The 18,894-nt window shown below is 39.2% G+C and overlaps 1 protein-coding gene across 2 annotated transcripts in view; it reads right to left on the bottom strand.

The window, feature by feature from the left end:
• Positions 1–14,615, bottom strand: part of GUCA1C (guanylate cyclase activator 1C) — a 36,859-nt gene extending 22,244 nt beyond the window's left edge. Inside the window, exon 1 of one of the 2 annotated variants that reach the window (XM_032299161.1) lies at positions 14,265–14,615. In XM_032299161.1, coding sequence (XP_032155052.1) covers positions 14,265–14,468 — 204 coding nt within the window. In that variant the 5' untranslated portion in view covers positions 14,469–14,615. The remainder of the gene's footprint in view (positions 1–14,264) is intronic. The other variant, XM_032299160.1, reaches the window with a different exon arrangement.
• Positions 14,616–18,894: the final 4,279 nt, after the last annotated feature.

The raw sequence follows: 18,894 nt of genomic DNA, 5'->3' as shown, positions 1-18,894 counted from the left end.
ATATATCAGGGAATACTATACAGCCATAAGAAGGATAAGCTCATGTCCTTTGCAGGGACATAGAGGAAGCTGAAAACCATCATTCTCAGCAAAGTAACACAGGAACAGAAAATCAAACACCGCATGTTCTCATTCATATGTGGGAGTTGAACATTGAGAACACATGGACACAGGGAGGGGAACATCATACACTGGGGCCTGTCAGGAGGTGGGGGATTGGGGAGGGATAGCATTAGGAGAAATACCTAATGTAGATGACGGGTTGATAGGTGCAGCAAACTACCGTGACACATGTATACCAATGTAACAAACCTGTACATTCTACGCATGTATACCAGAACCTAAAACACAATTTTAAGAAAAATTAAAAAAAACAATAGATGCTGACAAGGCTGCAGAGAAGAAGGAACATTTATATACTGTTGGTGGGAACGTAAATTAGTTCAGCCACTGTGGAAAGCAGTTTGGAGATTTCTCAACAAACTTAAAACAGAGCTACCATTTGACCCAGCAATCCCATTACTGGGTATATACCCAAAGTGAAAGAAATCATTCTACCACAAGACATACGCACTTGTAAGTTCACCACACACTACTCACAACAGCAAAGACAGGGAATCAACCTAGGTGCCCATCAGCAGTGGACTGGATTTTTAAAATGTGGTGTACGTACACCATGGAATACTACACAGCCATAAAACAGAACAAAATCATGTCTTTGGCAGCAACATGGATGAAGCTAGAGGCCGTTATGCTAAGGAAATTAATGCAGATACAGAAAACCAAATACCACATGGTCTCACTTATGTTCTCATGCTTAAGTAGGAGCTAAAAATTGGGTACTCACGGACAGAAACATGGCAACAATAGAAACTGGGGACTGCTAGTGGGGGGAGGAGGGGGAGGGGGCGGAGGTAAAAAACTGCCTACTAGGCACTATATTCACTATCTGGATATTGGGATCAGTGGTAACCCAAACCTCAGCATCATCCAAAATACCCAGATAATGAACCTGTACTCCTGAATCTAAAATAAAAATTGAAAAAAAATATAAAGCACATTTTTTATATTTAGAAAGCATAAAAATAATGTATGTACAAATACATGGTTAATTTTTTTCCTTTGTACCATTAAATAGATGAAACTTTAAAAGTCAAAATAAGGAAATAATCAAAATAAGGCAAACAAGAGCCTGTAGTGCTTCTGTCCAACAGAAAACCAGAAATGGAATATATGGCCTTCAGGCAATGTTCATGGCCTCCCAGCAATTACAGGTGTTTTCAGGATATGATCAATACGTAGGCAGGTAAAAAGTTAAATAAGGCTTATTTGAGGCAGAGCATGGTGGCTTATGCTTGTAATCCCAACACTTTGGGCAACTAAGACAGGTGAATCGCTTGAGCCTAGGAATTTAAAACCAGACTGAGCAACATGGTGAAGCCTCATCTCTACAAAACAACAACAACAACTAAACCAGGCATGGTGGTGTGCACCTGTAGTCCCAACTATTCTGGAGGTTGAAGTGAGAGGATCACCTGAGCCTGGGAGTTGGAGGTTGAGAGGAGCTGTGATCGCAACACTCACTCTAGCCTGGGTGAGAATGAGACCCTGTCTGAAAAAAAAAAAAAAAAGGCCAGACGCGGTGGCTCACGCCTGTAATCCCAGCACTTTGGGAGGCCGAGACGGGTGGATCACGACGTCAAGAGATCGAGACTATCCTGGTCAACATGGTGAAACCCCGTCTCTACTAAAAACTATGAAAAATTAGCTGGGCATGGTGGCGCGTGCCTGTAATCCCAGCTACTAGAGAGGCTGAAGCAGGAGAATTGCCTGAACCCAGGAGGCGAAGGTTGCGGTGAGCCGAGATTGCGCCATTGCACTCCAGCCTGGATAACAAGAGCGAAACTCCGTCTCAAAAAAAAAAAAAGGCTTATGTACATGTAAAAATATAATATTATTTATTGCTAAGTATAAAAGCTACCATTAATTTTTCAAAAAGAAAAGGGCTGTACACGGTGGCTCACGCCTGTAATCCCAGCACTTTGGGAGGCTGAGGCGGGCGAATCACGAGGTCAGGAGATCAAGGTCATCCTGGCCAACATGGTGAAACCCCATCAATACTAAAAATACAAAAAAATAGCCAGGCGTGATGGTGCATGCCTGTAATCCCAGCTGCTGGGGAGGCTGAGGCAAGAGAATCACTTAAACTGGGAGGTGGAGGTTGCAGTGAGCTGAGACAGTGGCACTGCACTCCAGCCTGGGCGACAGAGACAGACTCAGGAAAGGAGAAGAGGGGAGGGGAGGGGAGGGGAGGGGAGAGGAGCCTATGTCCTGGACACTGTGTTAGTCACTTTCAATGTATTATTTCTAACAGCAATTTTGCAGGTCACCTTATTATTCTTATTTTACAGAGAATAAAACTGATTTTCAGAGAACTTAAATGAATTAAAGTAACAAAAACGAGGTCAGGTGAATGCAGGATTTAAACCCAGCCATCTAAGGCCTTGATGTTTTGTACCACTCACCATTACCCTCAGAACTCATTACAATTGGATTGTCTTTCTAGGAGAGGCATCACAGACTTTAGTAGACGAGACGCATTCAGTGCAGTGTGCTATTCTGTATTCCTGTGTGAGAGCTCTTTGGTAGTAGAGAGGATTGTATAAAGTAAGGAAATTCAGAGGTGCTTGGAGATGAAGGACCCTATGCTCTCTTCATACTTGCTCAAGTGAAGTCTGGCCTGGGAACAATCATCTGCTCAGCCTCATGGAGACTTTGAGCCCAGACAGCTCTTGGGGCCACAACTTCTAGGGCCCTTTCACACCTAGCCTTCAGTGCCATCTGGCTCATCCTTTTTCTCCTTTTCTGTTTACTGGTGTATTTCATGAACATTTCTTCTGTCCATTTTGGAACCCTTAGCCCTCTGCCCCCCACCCATAAGTTTAACCTCCAGCACCCCACAGACGATAGTCTCCCTCAGCCTCCAGTGTCCCCAGAAAATGTTCCCAGCTGCCCTTTCCAAAGCCTGATGTGTTGATCCGTGTCCACCTCAACTGATCTTGTTAATCTACACCCACACTCTTGACTAGGAATCCACAGCTAGCTTTTGCTGTGCAGTCTGACTTTGCTTTGACTCAGCATCCCCCGCAGCCACCTGCCATCCAGGAGGCCTCGTGCCTGCATTACAGGCCTGACTAATTCCTCCATTCTCCCCACCCTGTGCAATCCCTGGGTAAATCTCACTGCAGATTCCCTCTGATATGCCCAAATGGTCCCACCATTGCTCCCTCTCTGTTTGCTTGAGTAACTCCAGAAACAGGTACTAAAATGTTATCTTACTATTTCAGAGACATCTGCTTTGGGGTTTTGTCCCAATAATAGAGCTATGAATTTATAAATTGGGTAATGTCATTGAGGGAACTTAGCTTCATTTCATTGCTTCGAATCTTAGAATTTTAGTTCTAGAAATAGTCTTTCATTTTTAGATGGGAAACAGACTGAACTAGTAACAACAGCAATCATAATTAAACCTATCAAGATGACAATTATACTTACTGGTGTTGATGTAATACTTGCTATACCTACAAGACCAGGCATTGTGCTTTGCACACATGAGGGCTACAGTGTTAACCAAGGGTCCTAACAAGGCCCTACAGAGTGTTGACCAAGGACTATAGCATCCAGAGTCCTAGTAAGAATAAGACCACAGAAAGAGAAATTGTTATCACAGCAACTAGAGAGAAACTCCATTTGTCCTATGTACCCTCTAATTTAGGAAAACAATCCAGTTCCAACTAAATTCACCGAACTATAGACTCAGATCAAAATGGATTCCCCACACAGCATTAACTTTGTTATTTTTCAGAGCATCACTGTCTGTGAAACATTCATGAATTTTCACAGCCCTGTAACCTGAAGACATTTGCATGCTTTAACGTATGACACTTTTCAGTGACATTTTACCAGCTGTGGTGAGTTGGTAGCAACACATGAATTGAAATGTCTGTCTGAAAATGGTTACTCAGATGGTCAGAAGTAAGGAAACCTAGATGGCTAGCATAAGCACATGACACAATTGATCAATAATTGTCAGTGGTGTTTAATTTACATTTTAGGATCCTTAAAAATAGGCAATATAAGGTCCAGTCATGTTAAATATATATTAATATCTTTTGTAAATTTTAAAAATCCGTAAGGGAAATGTTATGTACAGGATTTATGACCTAGCCCATTTCACCCACAGATACTAATATTAACAGCAAACAGTCTCTGTGAAACATGGAATTGCTGGAACATCCTGATGAGAGGCTGCCTCTGTGAGATCAGAAATATACTGCTGGCTTGGTACTTGGTTCTATAATGTGATCTTTATGCAGCTCTGGATCAGACACTGTTGTTCTTGACTTCACAGTGACTGTAATAATTTGAGGGTTCTAAAACAAAGGACTTCTCATAATCTTTACCAAATGAGCTCCTGATTATTAATAGGTTTTCTGGATATCAGAAATCCCTAACCCTCTGCCCCCAGAATGCAGCCAGCTTAGCAGGTCCACTGTGAATCAGAAGTCATCTCATGTGGATTTGGGGAAGGCAAGACAATTGTCCAAGTTTGACCAGTTCTGGATACTGTAGCTAATTACTGCAGATCTAGGACTACAGTCACTGCAGCCTTTTGCAAGGAGCTTCCTCGGGTAGGCAGTATGGGCCTCCTCTTACAAGAATCTGTCTTCAGTGGGTCAGCAGTTACAGTTGATGTCTTTAACAGGTAAAAGTCTGTGAAAAGCTTAGCCAAAATGTTGTAATTGATAGTATATATGAAAATTCTTTGTAAATTATGAAGTGCCAAAAAAAATATGAAGTACTTTATTATCACCAACAAATGCTTCCTGAGAGCTTCCATTCTAGAAGCTCTGAACTCTTGGTCTTAATCCTTAACAGACTGCAACTTAATGATTTACAATGTAATATAAGGTCATTTGTTTCCAGTAAATGTGTCTTATGAATATCAACAGTTAATTGTGGTCACTTTGTAGGCCAGAAAACCCAGTACAGCGTGACAGGCTGCAGGGTAGCCAGGGGTTAATGAACAGCAGCGATTATGATACATGTACACAAAGAGGCTAGGGAGCAGATAACCAAAGGTCACTTCTGAATTTCAAGTAGAGCTGGGGCTCCCATGCATGAGTCCTGGCTTATAGTAAGATGACAGTCAAAATACTAAGATGATTCTCACTTAATGAATTTCATTCCATGATTGACAGGCATTGCAAGGGGCAAATGTTGCCCAAAACAGCATGAATAAATGTTCAAAGCATTAAGAAAAATTAAGAAATGGCAGGAAAGCAACTCCTGCACTTGTAGAAACACCTTTCGTTTGGAAATACAAGCTTGATAAGAAATACTATTAATTTTCACTGTTATCAAACCTGTGGTGGCTGAGGTCAGAGTTATCTGCATTTTACAGGTAAACATTCCGTTCATTTGTGGACTGGATTGCACATTTTTTCAAAGTTCTTTCACCTGGATTATTTCATATGAGCTCAATGATAATGCAGGCAGCATAGGTCTTGTCCCAGTTTTGGAAATTAATGATTTGAGACACAGAGAGGTTAATGGTCTTGTCCAAGATTACATACTCCAAGTAAGGGTCAGAATGGGAACAGGAGCCCAGGTATTCTGATTCTTCCCAAGGTGCTGTCTCCACCATCTTGTTGTTGGGCTGTGATTTATATTATAAAGAGATTCCCTAAGGGGCTCATTACACACACACACACACCCACACACACACACACATACACACACACACAGCAAGGACTTCTGCTACATTAAAGCTAAGATGTGGTTTATGAACACATTTGTAGGTAAACAATCATCACATCCACTGTAATAATCATTATTCAATTCCCACTGCCTGCTACTTCTCATTCCTTTTCCTGTCCAGGTAAACCCCTGACCCGTTTCTAATAATTCACTCATCATCCCCTCAGTCCTGATGCCCAGGGTTTGTCTGAAGCTGCTAACTGAAAATAACAACCTGAAGATTTTCTGGGTGTTTTGTTTTATCCTGGAATTTACACGAACCCACTGCTGACAACTGTTTACTCCATTTGTGGTTTGAGCTCTAAACCCATACACTTAGAGAAACCATTTTACCTCCCTCTCTAAGATTTCTGGAGACCCCAAAAAAGGCAAAGGCTTTTGAGAAGTCTTTTAGATCCCTGTTACCCTCCTCCATTCCATTCCAATCCCTGCCACCAAAAATCAGCCTTCTATTAGTTCAGTTTTGCCCTTTGGAAATGGGGTCATTCCTACGATCCTGCATCTGACAAGTCAGTATTCTTAGAGGAGTTTTGGCCTAGTTTAAGGGTTGATAATGACACTCTATTTGAATAAAACCCAGATGCCTAGGTGTAGCCCTGAGGGCTATTTACTTACCTTCACACCTGTTACAGCAACAAGAACTTGGACCAGAAGCTAGAGGCATCATAAAGGCTGACTTCCTGCTCTGGGACTCTCCAGGCATCTCGGTGTTCTGAGTTCCTCACTTCTCAGCTAGGATGTAGGTGTAGTGCCGACTACTGTCGGGTTACCCATATGGAGCAAAAGATCTAGTTGAGACACCTAGTGCCTCTGGCCAGTTATGCTCCAGCCATAACCCTCTGCCTCAGCTAAGCCCCATGCACCCTTCTCCCTCTTCCCTCCTGCTCTAATTAGAGCTGTTTTCTTCATTGCCAGTCTCAACTCCTTTGTTGAAGGTGGAATAACACACCAATTCAAGGGTGCAGCCAGCATTCCAATCCTGATGTGTAGTTTCTGGCAAGTTACTTAACTCCTCTGTGCCTCAAGTTCCTCATGTGTAAATGGGGATGAGAAAAATAGTATCTACTCTGTAATATTGTTGTAAGCATTCTATGAGATAATAAACATAAAATGCATAATAGAGTGACTGGCACAGAAACGTTGAGTGTTAGCCTTTATTAGTAATAATCAAAGTTCTTCACTTCTTTCAAGATCCCCAAATGACTCAACTTCTCCAGAAAGCCTTTCCTAACTAAGTCCATCGCTCAAACCCTGCTGCATCTTCTGACCCCAGTAAATGAACCTTGGATCACCCAGTCAGTCCTGCTGATACCATCTTGTTTTATTCTTTGGTTACATAATCTTGACATAGTTATTCCTCAACTAGGTTATAAATTCTTTGAAGGAACAGAAAAATCATGTTTTGTACGTACTCACACACCCCTATCCCTGCACAACCCTAATACTTGAATGTAATTTTTCTATTCTTATTTTCCCTGCTGGGATGGGACTGAAGAATTCCCCTAGGGACCCTTGACCACAACCAGGTTTAAAAGCAGCCCTTAACACCATGGATCCATTCAGAACCTTGAATCCAGAGTGTTAGTACAATGTTTTCCCCTCGCTCAAGCTTTGATTCTTTATTTACTTCTTTATATTTTTTGAGGATGTGCCTACCTTCCCCACTAGACTGTAAAGTCAATTTAGGACACAGGCCAGTTCTTATCTACCTTTGTGGCATCCCTCACTCCTCCATGCCTCCAGGTGCTCAGTAAATATTTGCAAGTGCAGTGAGATAATCATACAGAATGTTAAGGAGGTGAGTTTGCTCCGGGTTAATCCCTGCTGTCATCCAGCTGTCCCTACATTCATAAAGACATTCATTGCCTAAGAGATAAGTCACTGTAGCAGAAAAGCAGGAATCAAGAATTCATTCTTAGCTCTCAAGTTTCCGTGGTTGAAGCTATTTAGGATTCAGACCATAAAGTTTATGCCATAAACAAAAGATTCAGAGAAATGTATAATTAGAGACAGTTTTTCTAGTTTCTCCACTCTACTCCCAAACTACATAAAGATTTCATAGGCTGCGAAGGTGTGGAATAACGGAAGGAAGAGAGAGTTGCCAGATATTGACAGGGAGGGGCATGCCGATTTGGGGGGGGCCAAGAATGGATGGATGACAGGTGACAGAAACACCACGTTTGGCAGATGTAAGAGCAGAAGCACCTGTGATTCACTCCCTGGGTACAGATATCCCAACTTCCCCTGCACCTCACATAGACTGGGAGAAAAGGCTACAGGTATTTGGCCAGATAAGCCTGAGCCAGACTAAGAGGCCTTGGAGTATAAAGTAGCTAAGACAGAATCTGGCTTAGGAGGCTTAGCTGTGTAGAAACAATAGCCGTCTGCATGAATCTGGAGGTAAGGAGGGGGACTATCTCCACAAATACTGGTATAGACAGATTCTCCCCCAACACCTTGAGGTTTGGATACACACTTGGGATTTACAAGCAATCCTGGAGAGTGGAGGAAAAGCCCTCCTTGGTAAGGGAGGACTCAAAATATAAATCTAGTAAAAAACTAAAGTAACATTTATTGAATGCCTACGTAAGCTAAAATTCTTACCAGATAGGCAAATAAGAAATACATTTTAGTCTTTTATCCCTCTCCCCCTCCTAATCTCCCCACCCAGTCCCCAAAGTCCATGGTATTATTCTTATGCTTTTGTGTCCTCATAGCTTGGCTCCCACATATCTGTGAGAACATACAATGTTTGGTTTTCCATTCCTGAGTTACTTCACTTAGAATAATAGTCTCCAGTCTCAACCAGATCACTCCACCCGCACCCCAATAACTTACGGACAAATTTTTTTTAATTAAATAAATAAATATGATAAACCAAATTTAAAATAAGCATATAAAGACTGTGGACAAAATAAGGAATCCAAATAAAAAATAAACGTATAAAGAAAATAAATAGATTTTCAACTTCTTCTTGAGATCATTACTCCAATTTGGCATAAAGTTACAATTTGGAAGATATAGTGGCCTCCCCTCGGGGGAGACATGGGGGAAAAAAGGAGGGAAAGAGAGGAACAGAAAGGAAAGAAGTGCATATGTAAAAGTGAGGCTACTCAAGTTGTTTCCTGCAGGATAAACACACCTGGTAGGAATAATTTCAGAGAAACCTGAGGATGACCCTGTCTGGCAGATGTACCTCGATGTGCTCTGAGACAGGGAATCCGGGAGTAGCCAACTAGATTTGCTTCTTGTCTATGAAGAATATCTGAGCCCCCATCCTGTCCTGTGGAACATGGGTCGCAGGGGATTGACGCCCTGAGTTTTAGTTTAAATGAAGGTTGCCAGGTGGAGGTCATTAAGGGGAGGGTCTTAACTGAAACACAATAGCAACTGCATACTGTTGGTAAGCGATTGCAGTTTTCCTGCCCAGCCTGCTACCACTGGGCCGTGCGGTCATGTTGTCCAGACCCTGCCACCAGACTCTCTCTCTGTTGTATATAAGCCCCTAGTGAAACCCCATGTCTCATTTCCTGGCTCTGGGCATCTTGTTTGGCCTCTTAAACCCGATGCCTTCCTTATGAAGGTTGATAGGGGTTCAGCACAACATCTCCCTATTATTTTATCACTCAATAAACATTTGTTTGCTATCTCCTAGATGCCATTATGCTATAATAGGTGCCCGTTCTGGAGAAGTGTGGGATTTGAAGGAGCCAATGATCCTCTTATTTTTCCTATTTCTGTACCGTTGTTTCACAAGGTTGGACTCACCACTTGCACTTAAAAACAGAAAGGAGACCGAGAGGACTAAACTGAAGATGAGAAAGAAAGGGGCACACCTGAAGTGCAGAGCCCAGGATGCGTGGCAGGGCTGGGTGCTCCTTCATCCTCAGCCTCCTCACAGATATCAGCAAAGCCGAAGGAAGTTCCACTCCGTGTGCTCCCTAGGAGCAGAGCCGGAGTGCAGGTGCATTCCCGGAACAGCGAGCAATTTCCTGAGAGCTGGGTGTTTTGCATTAATCTCCAGGTGAAGCCTGTGGATGCTTAGGTGAGAATAGCGCAGCCCCTGCCCACTTTCACTGCCTTTCAGGAACCAATGGCCCTCGACAAAAATCTACAGTTTCTGTTATACCTGTGCTGGCCCACACCTGGCCCTCAAAAGCTCACCAGGCTGTCACCAGATTTTGCCTTGGCAGTGGTGTTAGCTGTGACCAGTCTTTGGAGCCCACCTAACTTCAAGTCCCATCATCTCACCTGGTTTAGGTTTAGCGCTGACCACAAGAGCCACATACTTTCATTTTGTACTCATCATGGAGGCTTTATGTGTTGACAAGGTTACTCATTACCAAGTTTGGGCCAGTCTAGGACATCAGCTTTCAAGTCAGTAGAATTTCCATAATGGAATGGACAATTCCCAGTTGTAGAAACTAAGGAACTTTTGTTGCCAAGGCTTTCCCAGAGACAGACCTTAATTTTGAGAGGAGCAGTTTCCATCACTGACCTCACCTACAAAGATTTGCTGTCTTCTGTGTTATCTTTAAATTTTTAAAGTTTTTAAATTTTTAAGTTTTTAAGCATGTACATAGAACATACACGTATTTTAAATTAAAAACAACTAAAAGACTTATAATTAAAAACATTGAACTAGTGGGGATTTTCCTAGTCTTTACTTACATTTGTAATTAAGATGCTTATTCTTTTATCTTGATGTATTAATTTTAGACATTGGCTTCCTGTTATATTAACAGAGAAGTATCTAATTTTATGACCCTCATATAACCCAATGCAATGGTGTGCTGGAGCATATTTCATCTGCCAGTGTGAGCTGATTGTTCAATTCAGAAATTGTATAAGCCAAGTATTAAATAGTTGTTAGCTTGAAAACTGGTCACAATGCGAGTATTTACGCCACAGAAATAAGCACATGTCAACAGAGTTACCTGCCCTTGAACCCTCTGAGCTAATGAAGCATTCACCAACACAGTATTGTTCTCCCACCAGATTCCCCTTAATTATAGTTAATCTAAAAGTCAGAGTTTCATTTAATGATTGTGGTAATTTGTTTTTTGAAACAGGGTCTCATTCTATCACCCAGGCTAGAGTGCAGTGGTGCAATCACTGCTCACTGCAGCCTCAACCCCTCCAGACTCAAGCGATCCTCCCACCTCAGCCTCCTGAGTATCTGGGACTATACATGTAAGCCACTGTGCCCAGCTAATTTTTTTTTTAGGTATTTTTTTTAGAGACAAGGTTTTGCTATGTTGCCCATGCTGGCCTCAAACTCCTGCACTCAAACCATCTGCTTGCCTTCTTAACTTTTCAAGAGTGTTGGGATTACAGGTGTGAGCCACCACGCCCAGCCTATGGTACATTTTGCTCTCTGCATAGCAGTGGCATACTAAAATTACTGACTTCCTTGTTTCACGTAGAGTTAGTAATTGCCTCATTGTAATCAGCCTGACACTGCTTGAACCTAGCACACAATTCAGTAAAATGAGACAGCCAATAATTATGTGCTTATGAAGTATTCTTGCCAAACAAATCAGAATCTGTTTTTACAGCTAAATACCAATTCATAGGTAATACAAAGAATCAAAAGCAAGTTAGATGACACAGGAGAACAATCAGATAAATGTAGAATGTGGGATATTCTATAGAACCAATGACTCTCTTTCCCTAACAAATGATTGGCATGGAAAGGGAAAGAGATGATTAGAGAGCTATCACAGAAAAAAAAAAAAAATGAAGACTTGAGAGTCAGAACCACAGTTGGAACATGAGGACCTTGTTTGGGTCCTAGCTCAAACGAAGGATGTAGAAAAGAAAATGTATGCTTGAAACGATGAGGAACATTTGTTCTTAGACTGGGTAGCAGATGATTAATTAGCCATTATTAGTTAATAATAGTGTATACTTCAAAATCACTAAGAGAGTATGTTTTAAATGTTCTCACCACAAAGAATGATAAGTATGTGGGTTGATGGATATTTTAATTAGCTTGAGTTAATCATTTCACAATGTATTAACTACTAATAGGCTGCTATTGCTTGGAAGCCTTACCAATAACAGAAACAATTAATTAACACATAGTTTTTATATTATGTGTACTGTATAATGCATTCTTACAATAAAGTAAACTAGAGAAAATAAAATGTTATGAATAATAAAAAAGAGAAAATATATTTACTGTTTTTTTTTTTTTTTTTTTGAGGCGATGGAGTGTCTCTCTGTTGCCTAGGCTGGAGTGCAGCAGCACAATATCAGCTCACTGCAACCTCCACCTCCCTGGTTCAAGCGATTCTCCTGCCTTAGCCTCCTGAGTAGCTGGGATTACAGGTGTGCACTACCACACCAAGCTAATTTTTGTATTTTTAGTAGAGACAGGGTTTCACCATGTTGGTCAGGCTGGTCTTGAACTCCTGACCTCATGAACCTCCTGCCTCAGCCTCCCAAAGTGTTAGAATTACAGGCATGAGCCACCGTGCCTGGCCATATTTACTATTCTTTAAGTAGAAGTGGATCATTACAAAGGTCTTCATCTTCATCATCCTCACGTTTGAGTAGGCTGAGGAGGAGGAAGAGGAGAAGTTGGTCATCCTGTCTGAAGGATGGTAGAGAAGGAAGAAAATCTGTAAGAGGACCCTCACAGTTCAAACCTGTGTTGTTCAAGGACCAACTGTATATCACACCATAGTATTGTACCCCATAAATATATACCATTATTCCTGTGGCGGACACTGAGAGGGCTCTCATAATCAAGGGCACACACACATGTGTGGACATTGGTCCTGCTTCCTTGACAGGGGGCTTCATCTGACAGCAGATCCTTGCTTCCACCCACTCCTTTCTGCATGTTCCCATTCTTGCACGTGAACTGCTGACATGTACAATGTGTTCATAAACACTGGGCTAGCAACCAAACTGCTGGCCTGGGATATGATAACACCTTTAGAGAATAACTGTAAAACTCACTGATAGCTCATTTTCTAACCTCTCATGAGTACTCAGAGCCAAAGAAACTGCTGTCTAGAGCAACCAACTTCTATCCTGATACTGGGCTGCTTATAGCAGCCATACAAAGAATGGAACACAGAGAATGACAGAAAGGAAGAAAGAAGTAAGATTGAGAGCTGAGACACATCTGCAGGCAGAGGCAAATAAAGACAACATGGCAACACTCCTATAGTCTCTGGAACACATTTCAGGATTAGCAACAAAAGCAGAATCTGCCACATTTCCCCACTGATTTGTCAGCCCCTTGAAGATTGCCTTCTGCTTGCATTGACACTAAGTAAAATTTACGAGGAGGAGAACATTGTCATGCTAAACAGGCAGTGCTTAACTCATGTTTGATACCAAAGCGCAAAAGACCATAATGTCCTAAAGAAATCTGTTCCTGACATTGCGACAAGGATTAAAATAGCTGTTAATTTTGCACCGGTTTAATTTTCCCAAGTTCCTGCCTGTTACCTCCTTTTAAGTCACTGGCTTCTTGGTTTAAAGTATTGTGCTAAATTCTATACACCCTTTCGGACAACCTGTTTTTTTATTTTAATTTTACTCAATTTACCATCCCTTCTTTCTCTTTAACAGTTGGATGGCCTTCTGAAGTCATCTCTTTTCTATTAGTATTTTCTCTGTTTCCTTTTATTTTGATCAGCATCTACACATTTTGAAATACACAAATATACAGGTAAAATAACCAAAATAAACAACTAAAATCAGGCCGAACCTGAGCCTGATATTTCAGGTTGTTGCTTTTCTTTCTTTCTTTTTTCAATTCAATATCTTTTCTCTTCTCTTTGCATTTTTTCAAGAAATGAAATTAAATGCACTACAGCTCCTCAGGAATGAGTAAATTCAAGAAAATAGTTGAGTAACAATCTTTAGAAACAAAAATTTGTCTGAATTTCAGTTTTCATTTTCCCCCAACTAACTTGGTCAAATATGGGGGGAAAAAAGTAATATGAAGCAGTTTAACTTTTGATTTCAGTTCAGACAACATGTTGGCTAATTTGTATTGATTTTATCTGCCAACCTAGATGCAATCACATTTTTAAAAGCCGAGTCCTGTAATTTGCCTTTCTATAAAATGTCACCAATGCATTAAATAATTCGAAAACAGTCTTTGTAAATCAATCTGTACTTATTAGATTTATTTAAATGATAGCATTAGAATTCCATGTGGAGATTTAATTTGGTTTTAAAATAACTCCCTACATGCAGAACACTTCCTAGGGTGGGAGAGGCTAGTTCCCAATTATTTTCATGCCGTCAGTACTAAATGTGTTTAATGACTCACTTACCTACAAGCTCTGGGTTGTCTGAAGACCTCTCTGTTCAGTGGGATGCACATATTTTACTTAAGGCTATTTTATAGGGTAAAAAAAAGGAAAGAGTACAGAACCACAGGATTTTCAAATGAAATGAAAAGTAAAAGGTCTTACCTTGTTTGTGTCAAAGGTGTTATAAACTTGATCAATATGTTTATTGGCCTTCTGATTCAGACCTTGCAGACCCAAAAGCGTCTTAAATTCATGTAGTGTTTGCAGGCCAGATGGATATTCCGTCATAAATGTTCTGTACCACACATGGGTCTCCTGTGTAGGAACTGCTACCTGATCGCCAGTTATAGATTGACCATTCCCCATCTTGACTCACAGTCTACAGCTTTTCCTCAGGTTGTTTTCATGTAAGTTTCCTCTGGATTTAGTCCCTCACTCTTCACTAAAACTGAAGGCTACCATATGCTCTCAGAAAGCTACTCTAAACCTCTTACAGCAGCAGGCTAAATAAGAACAGAAAGCCAGTGAGATTAACTCATCTGCACAGTTTTAAAACCAAGGTCAGTGGGCACTAACTAATGGTATTGTTCTTACCAACATGCAGAGACGTAGGTTTTTTGTGAAGGGAAGAGACAATATTTTAGAGAGGGTAACGCTTATTATATTGTTAGCCATAAATTTTGCCTACATTATTGAGGGGTACAGTGGATCTAATGGCAGGAACTTTGAGTTGCAATCAGGAAGTCTAGATTCTATGCTTTGTTCTACCGCTTAACTGCATTGAAACATTACTTCTGTTTTCAAGTCTGTTTCCCCAACTGTAAAATAATAATAAAAGGTACTGTGAAGATAAATTTAGATAACATTTTTACATGAAAAAATTATACATTCTGAGTATTGTTAAAAATAAGTCTATGTGTAAGAGAAAAAAATCAAATAATTAGTAAGAAAAACTGTAGATGCAGTAGTCAGTAAAGTGTCATCTGAAGATAAAGGAACATATTGGGCTGTGTTTCTGGCATTGTTCTTCCTTTTTCTCCCCCACTCTCTGTTCTTACCTTTTTTTTTTTTTTGGTCTCTCAAGTGTCTACACATGCCCTGGGCCTGCCAGCTTTATCTCACTCCAGTTTTCTAATCTGGCTAATCTTGTCCTAACCAAGCTCCATTTGCCAATGAACTTAAGAAGAGGGTGAATGTACCTAAGAACTGTAGCCAAGGTCCAGTAGTGGAAATGAATGCTTTGTGTGGTCCTCAACCCATTTTGCTACCAACCATACTTGGAACCAGAAAGCCTCAGGCAGAAATAATATAATTCTGTTACTCCTAAATTATAGTTCTCCTTTTCTAACCCCACTCAGTTTTTACTTCTATTTCCATTTTGGCCCGGCTCATACATCTGGTCTCTGTCTTTGTCCCTGTTCTTTAATCCTGATTACCTGTTTATTATAAAATCCTTGATTCCTAAGAAGGAGCCATTGGGGCCTAAATAAACTGCCTTGACAAGAAGTGATGGTGGTTATGGTGAATATGGTTAATTTTGTTTCAAACATATCAATATAGACTCTTGATGGGACAATCTGATGTCATAATTAGATTTAAATAATAGGGCCAGGCACGGTGGCTCATGCTTGTAATCCCAGCACTTTGGGAGGCTGAGGTGGGTGAATCACTTGAGGTCAGGAGTTCAATACCAGCTTGGGCAACCTGGTGAAATTCCATTTCTACTGAAAATACAAAAATTAGCTGGGTACACATCTGTAATCCCAGCAACTCAGAAGACTGAGGCAGGAGAATCATTTGAACCGTGGAGGTGGAGGTTGCAAGCGAGCTGAGATTGTGCCACTGCATTCCAGCCTGGGCGACAGAGTGAGACTCCATCTAAAAAAAAGGTGAAAATAAGGTCATAGAAATGTGAAACTTATCCATTTGAAAGAATTACTTGAAACCATTAGAGTGAAATATACTCTTTTTTGGAGAGTAAAAAGGACAAAGGGGAGACAAGGGGAGACAGTGAGGGCTCAGCCTCAGGATTATTCAGCTAGGAATATGAGAAATATCCTGCTAGAATTTTCCAAAAGCATTCTTTGGGGAAGTCTCCTTTAAGACTCTTTCTAAATGTCTGCTATAGATGCTCAGATGTGCTAACTTCTTATCCTCATTAACATTTACTAATCTTTACTAATATTAAAGAAAAAATGGATACTGATGATGGCAGAGGAAGGTAATAATAGTTTTCAAGGAGGCCAAAAAAATCCTTTGTGGAGAGAAAACTTTGGATGGATCAAGAATATAAGGACCTGAGATCCGGAAACTGTTTCTTAATATAAATTAGACTTTAAAGAAAATCTGCATAATGATCTTTTGCTGATATAGAAAAAAACTTTAAAATTATTTGTAAAATGAGAATTCTTATATTGAATACAATATTGAAGTCCCAAAATCAAGAGTCTTGCTGTATAAAATATTAGCCAGTCATAAGATAATGGGAAAAAGCCTTCATTTATGAAAAAAAAGCCTTCATTTATTTACGCTAAATAATTAATCTAACTGCAATAAATATAACTAGGAATGTGCAAGATGAATTTGAAGAAAATTTTAAGATGGTACTATAGGGTTCCAATGAAGACTTAGGAATATGCAAAGGCATATCTTGGTCTTGGGTAGAAAGACAGTATTAAAAAACATGTCAGTTTTCTCTATGTTAATCTGTATTATCACCACAAACCCTCACCTAAAAAAAAATAAATAGAATTTGAGGAATAGTGGTGGCTATAAAATGCAATTCTGAGAATCAAGCATAAAAAAGTACACACGAAAATTTTGAAAAATAAAATTATTAAGTGGGGCTACCAAAACAACATGAATCTGGCATGAGAAAAGGTGAAGCGCTCAATTAAAAAAAGATTTTTTTTTATAACTAGGCTCGATTACAAGCAAGAATTTAATATGCAGTAACGGTGGTATGGTAAGGCAGAAGGGAAATAACTGATTATCAATTAATAATTCTAGGAAAAAGCTATGGCTATGTGGACATGCATACACACACATACATACATACAAAGGATTTCTAACTTACTGCCACTCCAAAATAAATTCCCGATAAATCATAGGTTTAACCATACAAATCACTATAAGAAAACAAAGCAAAATTGTTTAATAATCTTGGCATTAAAAGTCCTCTCTAAATATGACCATAGAAGCCATAAACAAAAGGAAATTAAATCAAAATCTTTTTTTTAAATCCCAGATGATTCAAAACACTATAAAAACAAAAATAGAAAGTTTGTTAGAAAATATCTATAATACATATCATATAAAAAAGATAATATCCCTAATATGGAGATAGTTCTTACAAATCAGTAAGAAAAACACCCACCACCAAGTAGAAAAATTGACAAAGTCCAAATTTAAAAATCTGAATGACTTTTAAACATATGAAAAGATGCTCGATCACACTCAAAATACAAGAAATGTACGTGAAAACTATAAGGATATACCACTTTTCACCTGTTTGATGAGCAAGATAAGAAAGTCTGGTAATCCATCAGGTAGGTGAAGGAACTCATACACTGCTGTAGCAGTGTAGATTAATACAATTTTTTCAAAGTGCTATTAGGCAATATCTAGTCATAATAAAATGTATATACTTTTTGATCTAGCAATTCGTTTGCTGAGACATTTGACAGAAGTAATTGAATATGTGTGAAATGAGCAAATTTATAAGGAAATTCACCATTGTGCACATGTAAACCCAAAAGAATAACAAATATGCATAGATAAGGAATGGTTAAACAGATTTAGTGTTTCCACAGAACGAAATAATAAGGAGCAGTTGAAGATAATGAGAGGTTATCTCATTATCTCTCAATACATATATATTATTGCATGTACTGGTCTTAATATGTAATGATCTTGAAGGTATATTGAGTGGAGAAAAGCAACAGCATCTTTTGGATGCTATTACATCCATATCTACAGCTATAACATGATATATATGGTTTTATAGATATTGATTGTTTGGGGATGGATTTACAAGTAACTGGTAAAAGCATGCCTCTTGAGAAGAGTACTTAAGTGGCCAAAGACAAAAATGGGATAAAGAGTTTACCATATTCCATTTCTCATGTTCCAGGCTTTTGCTATATGTATATACGTAAATTAAAATTATACAATTTCACCAACGAATATTAAATGTTTTATTGTTTTTGTCTAAAGTTTCAGACATTTCTAAACAAAAAAATAAACACTTATCAAGAGTGTAAAAACATACTTCTTTATGTATCTGTAAATGTAAAATAATTTTTACATATGTGTAATACGTATATATATTATGCTTAAGAGATTTATTCTTTATGACTAATAAAATTATCATATAAACCATATCTCAAAGTTTTAGGGGGATTTATATTTTCTGCTTTACTGAGTGTTGGCTATAGTGGAGAAAGGGCATAATGTCTTTCTTTTTCAGCATCTTCAAGAGGAGGTAATTCTGTAGTCCTTCGCATATTGATTTTGAAAACATCTGCTTTTAAATTTTTTAAGGAATAACAAAATTACAATAATAATCTTTTTAAGGAATAACAAAACTTAACCTTAAGTGACATTTTCATTTAGTAGCTCACATGAAAATTAGAGAACTCTAGAGATGATTAGTATTTCTGAAAGAAAAGGAAGACTTAGATAACAGGATTAGGGAATATAATAAATTGTAAATTGGTCTCTATTTCTAGAGTATACAATTTTCTCATTAAAAAAACAATTATTTCTTAATTCTTATTGTTAAATAGAACAA

This window comes from Sapajus apella, unplaced genomic scaffold (assembly GCF_009761245.1).
Source record: "Sapajus apella isolate SASKATOON/1434 unplaced genomic scaffold, GSC_monkey_1.0 scaffold40, whole genome shotgun sequence".
Taxonomy (NCBI): domain Eukaryota; kingdom Metazoa; phylum Chordata; class Mammalia; order Primates; family Cebidae; genus Sapajus; species Sapajus apella.
Note: the sequence above shows the minus strand (reverse complement) of the source record. Positions and strands in the feature narration are given on the sequence as shown.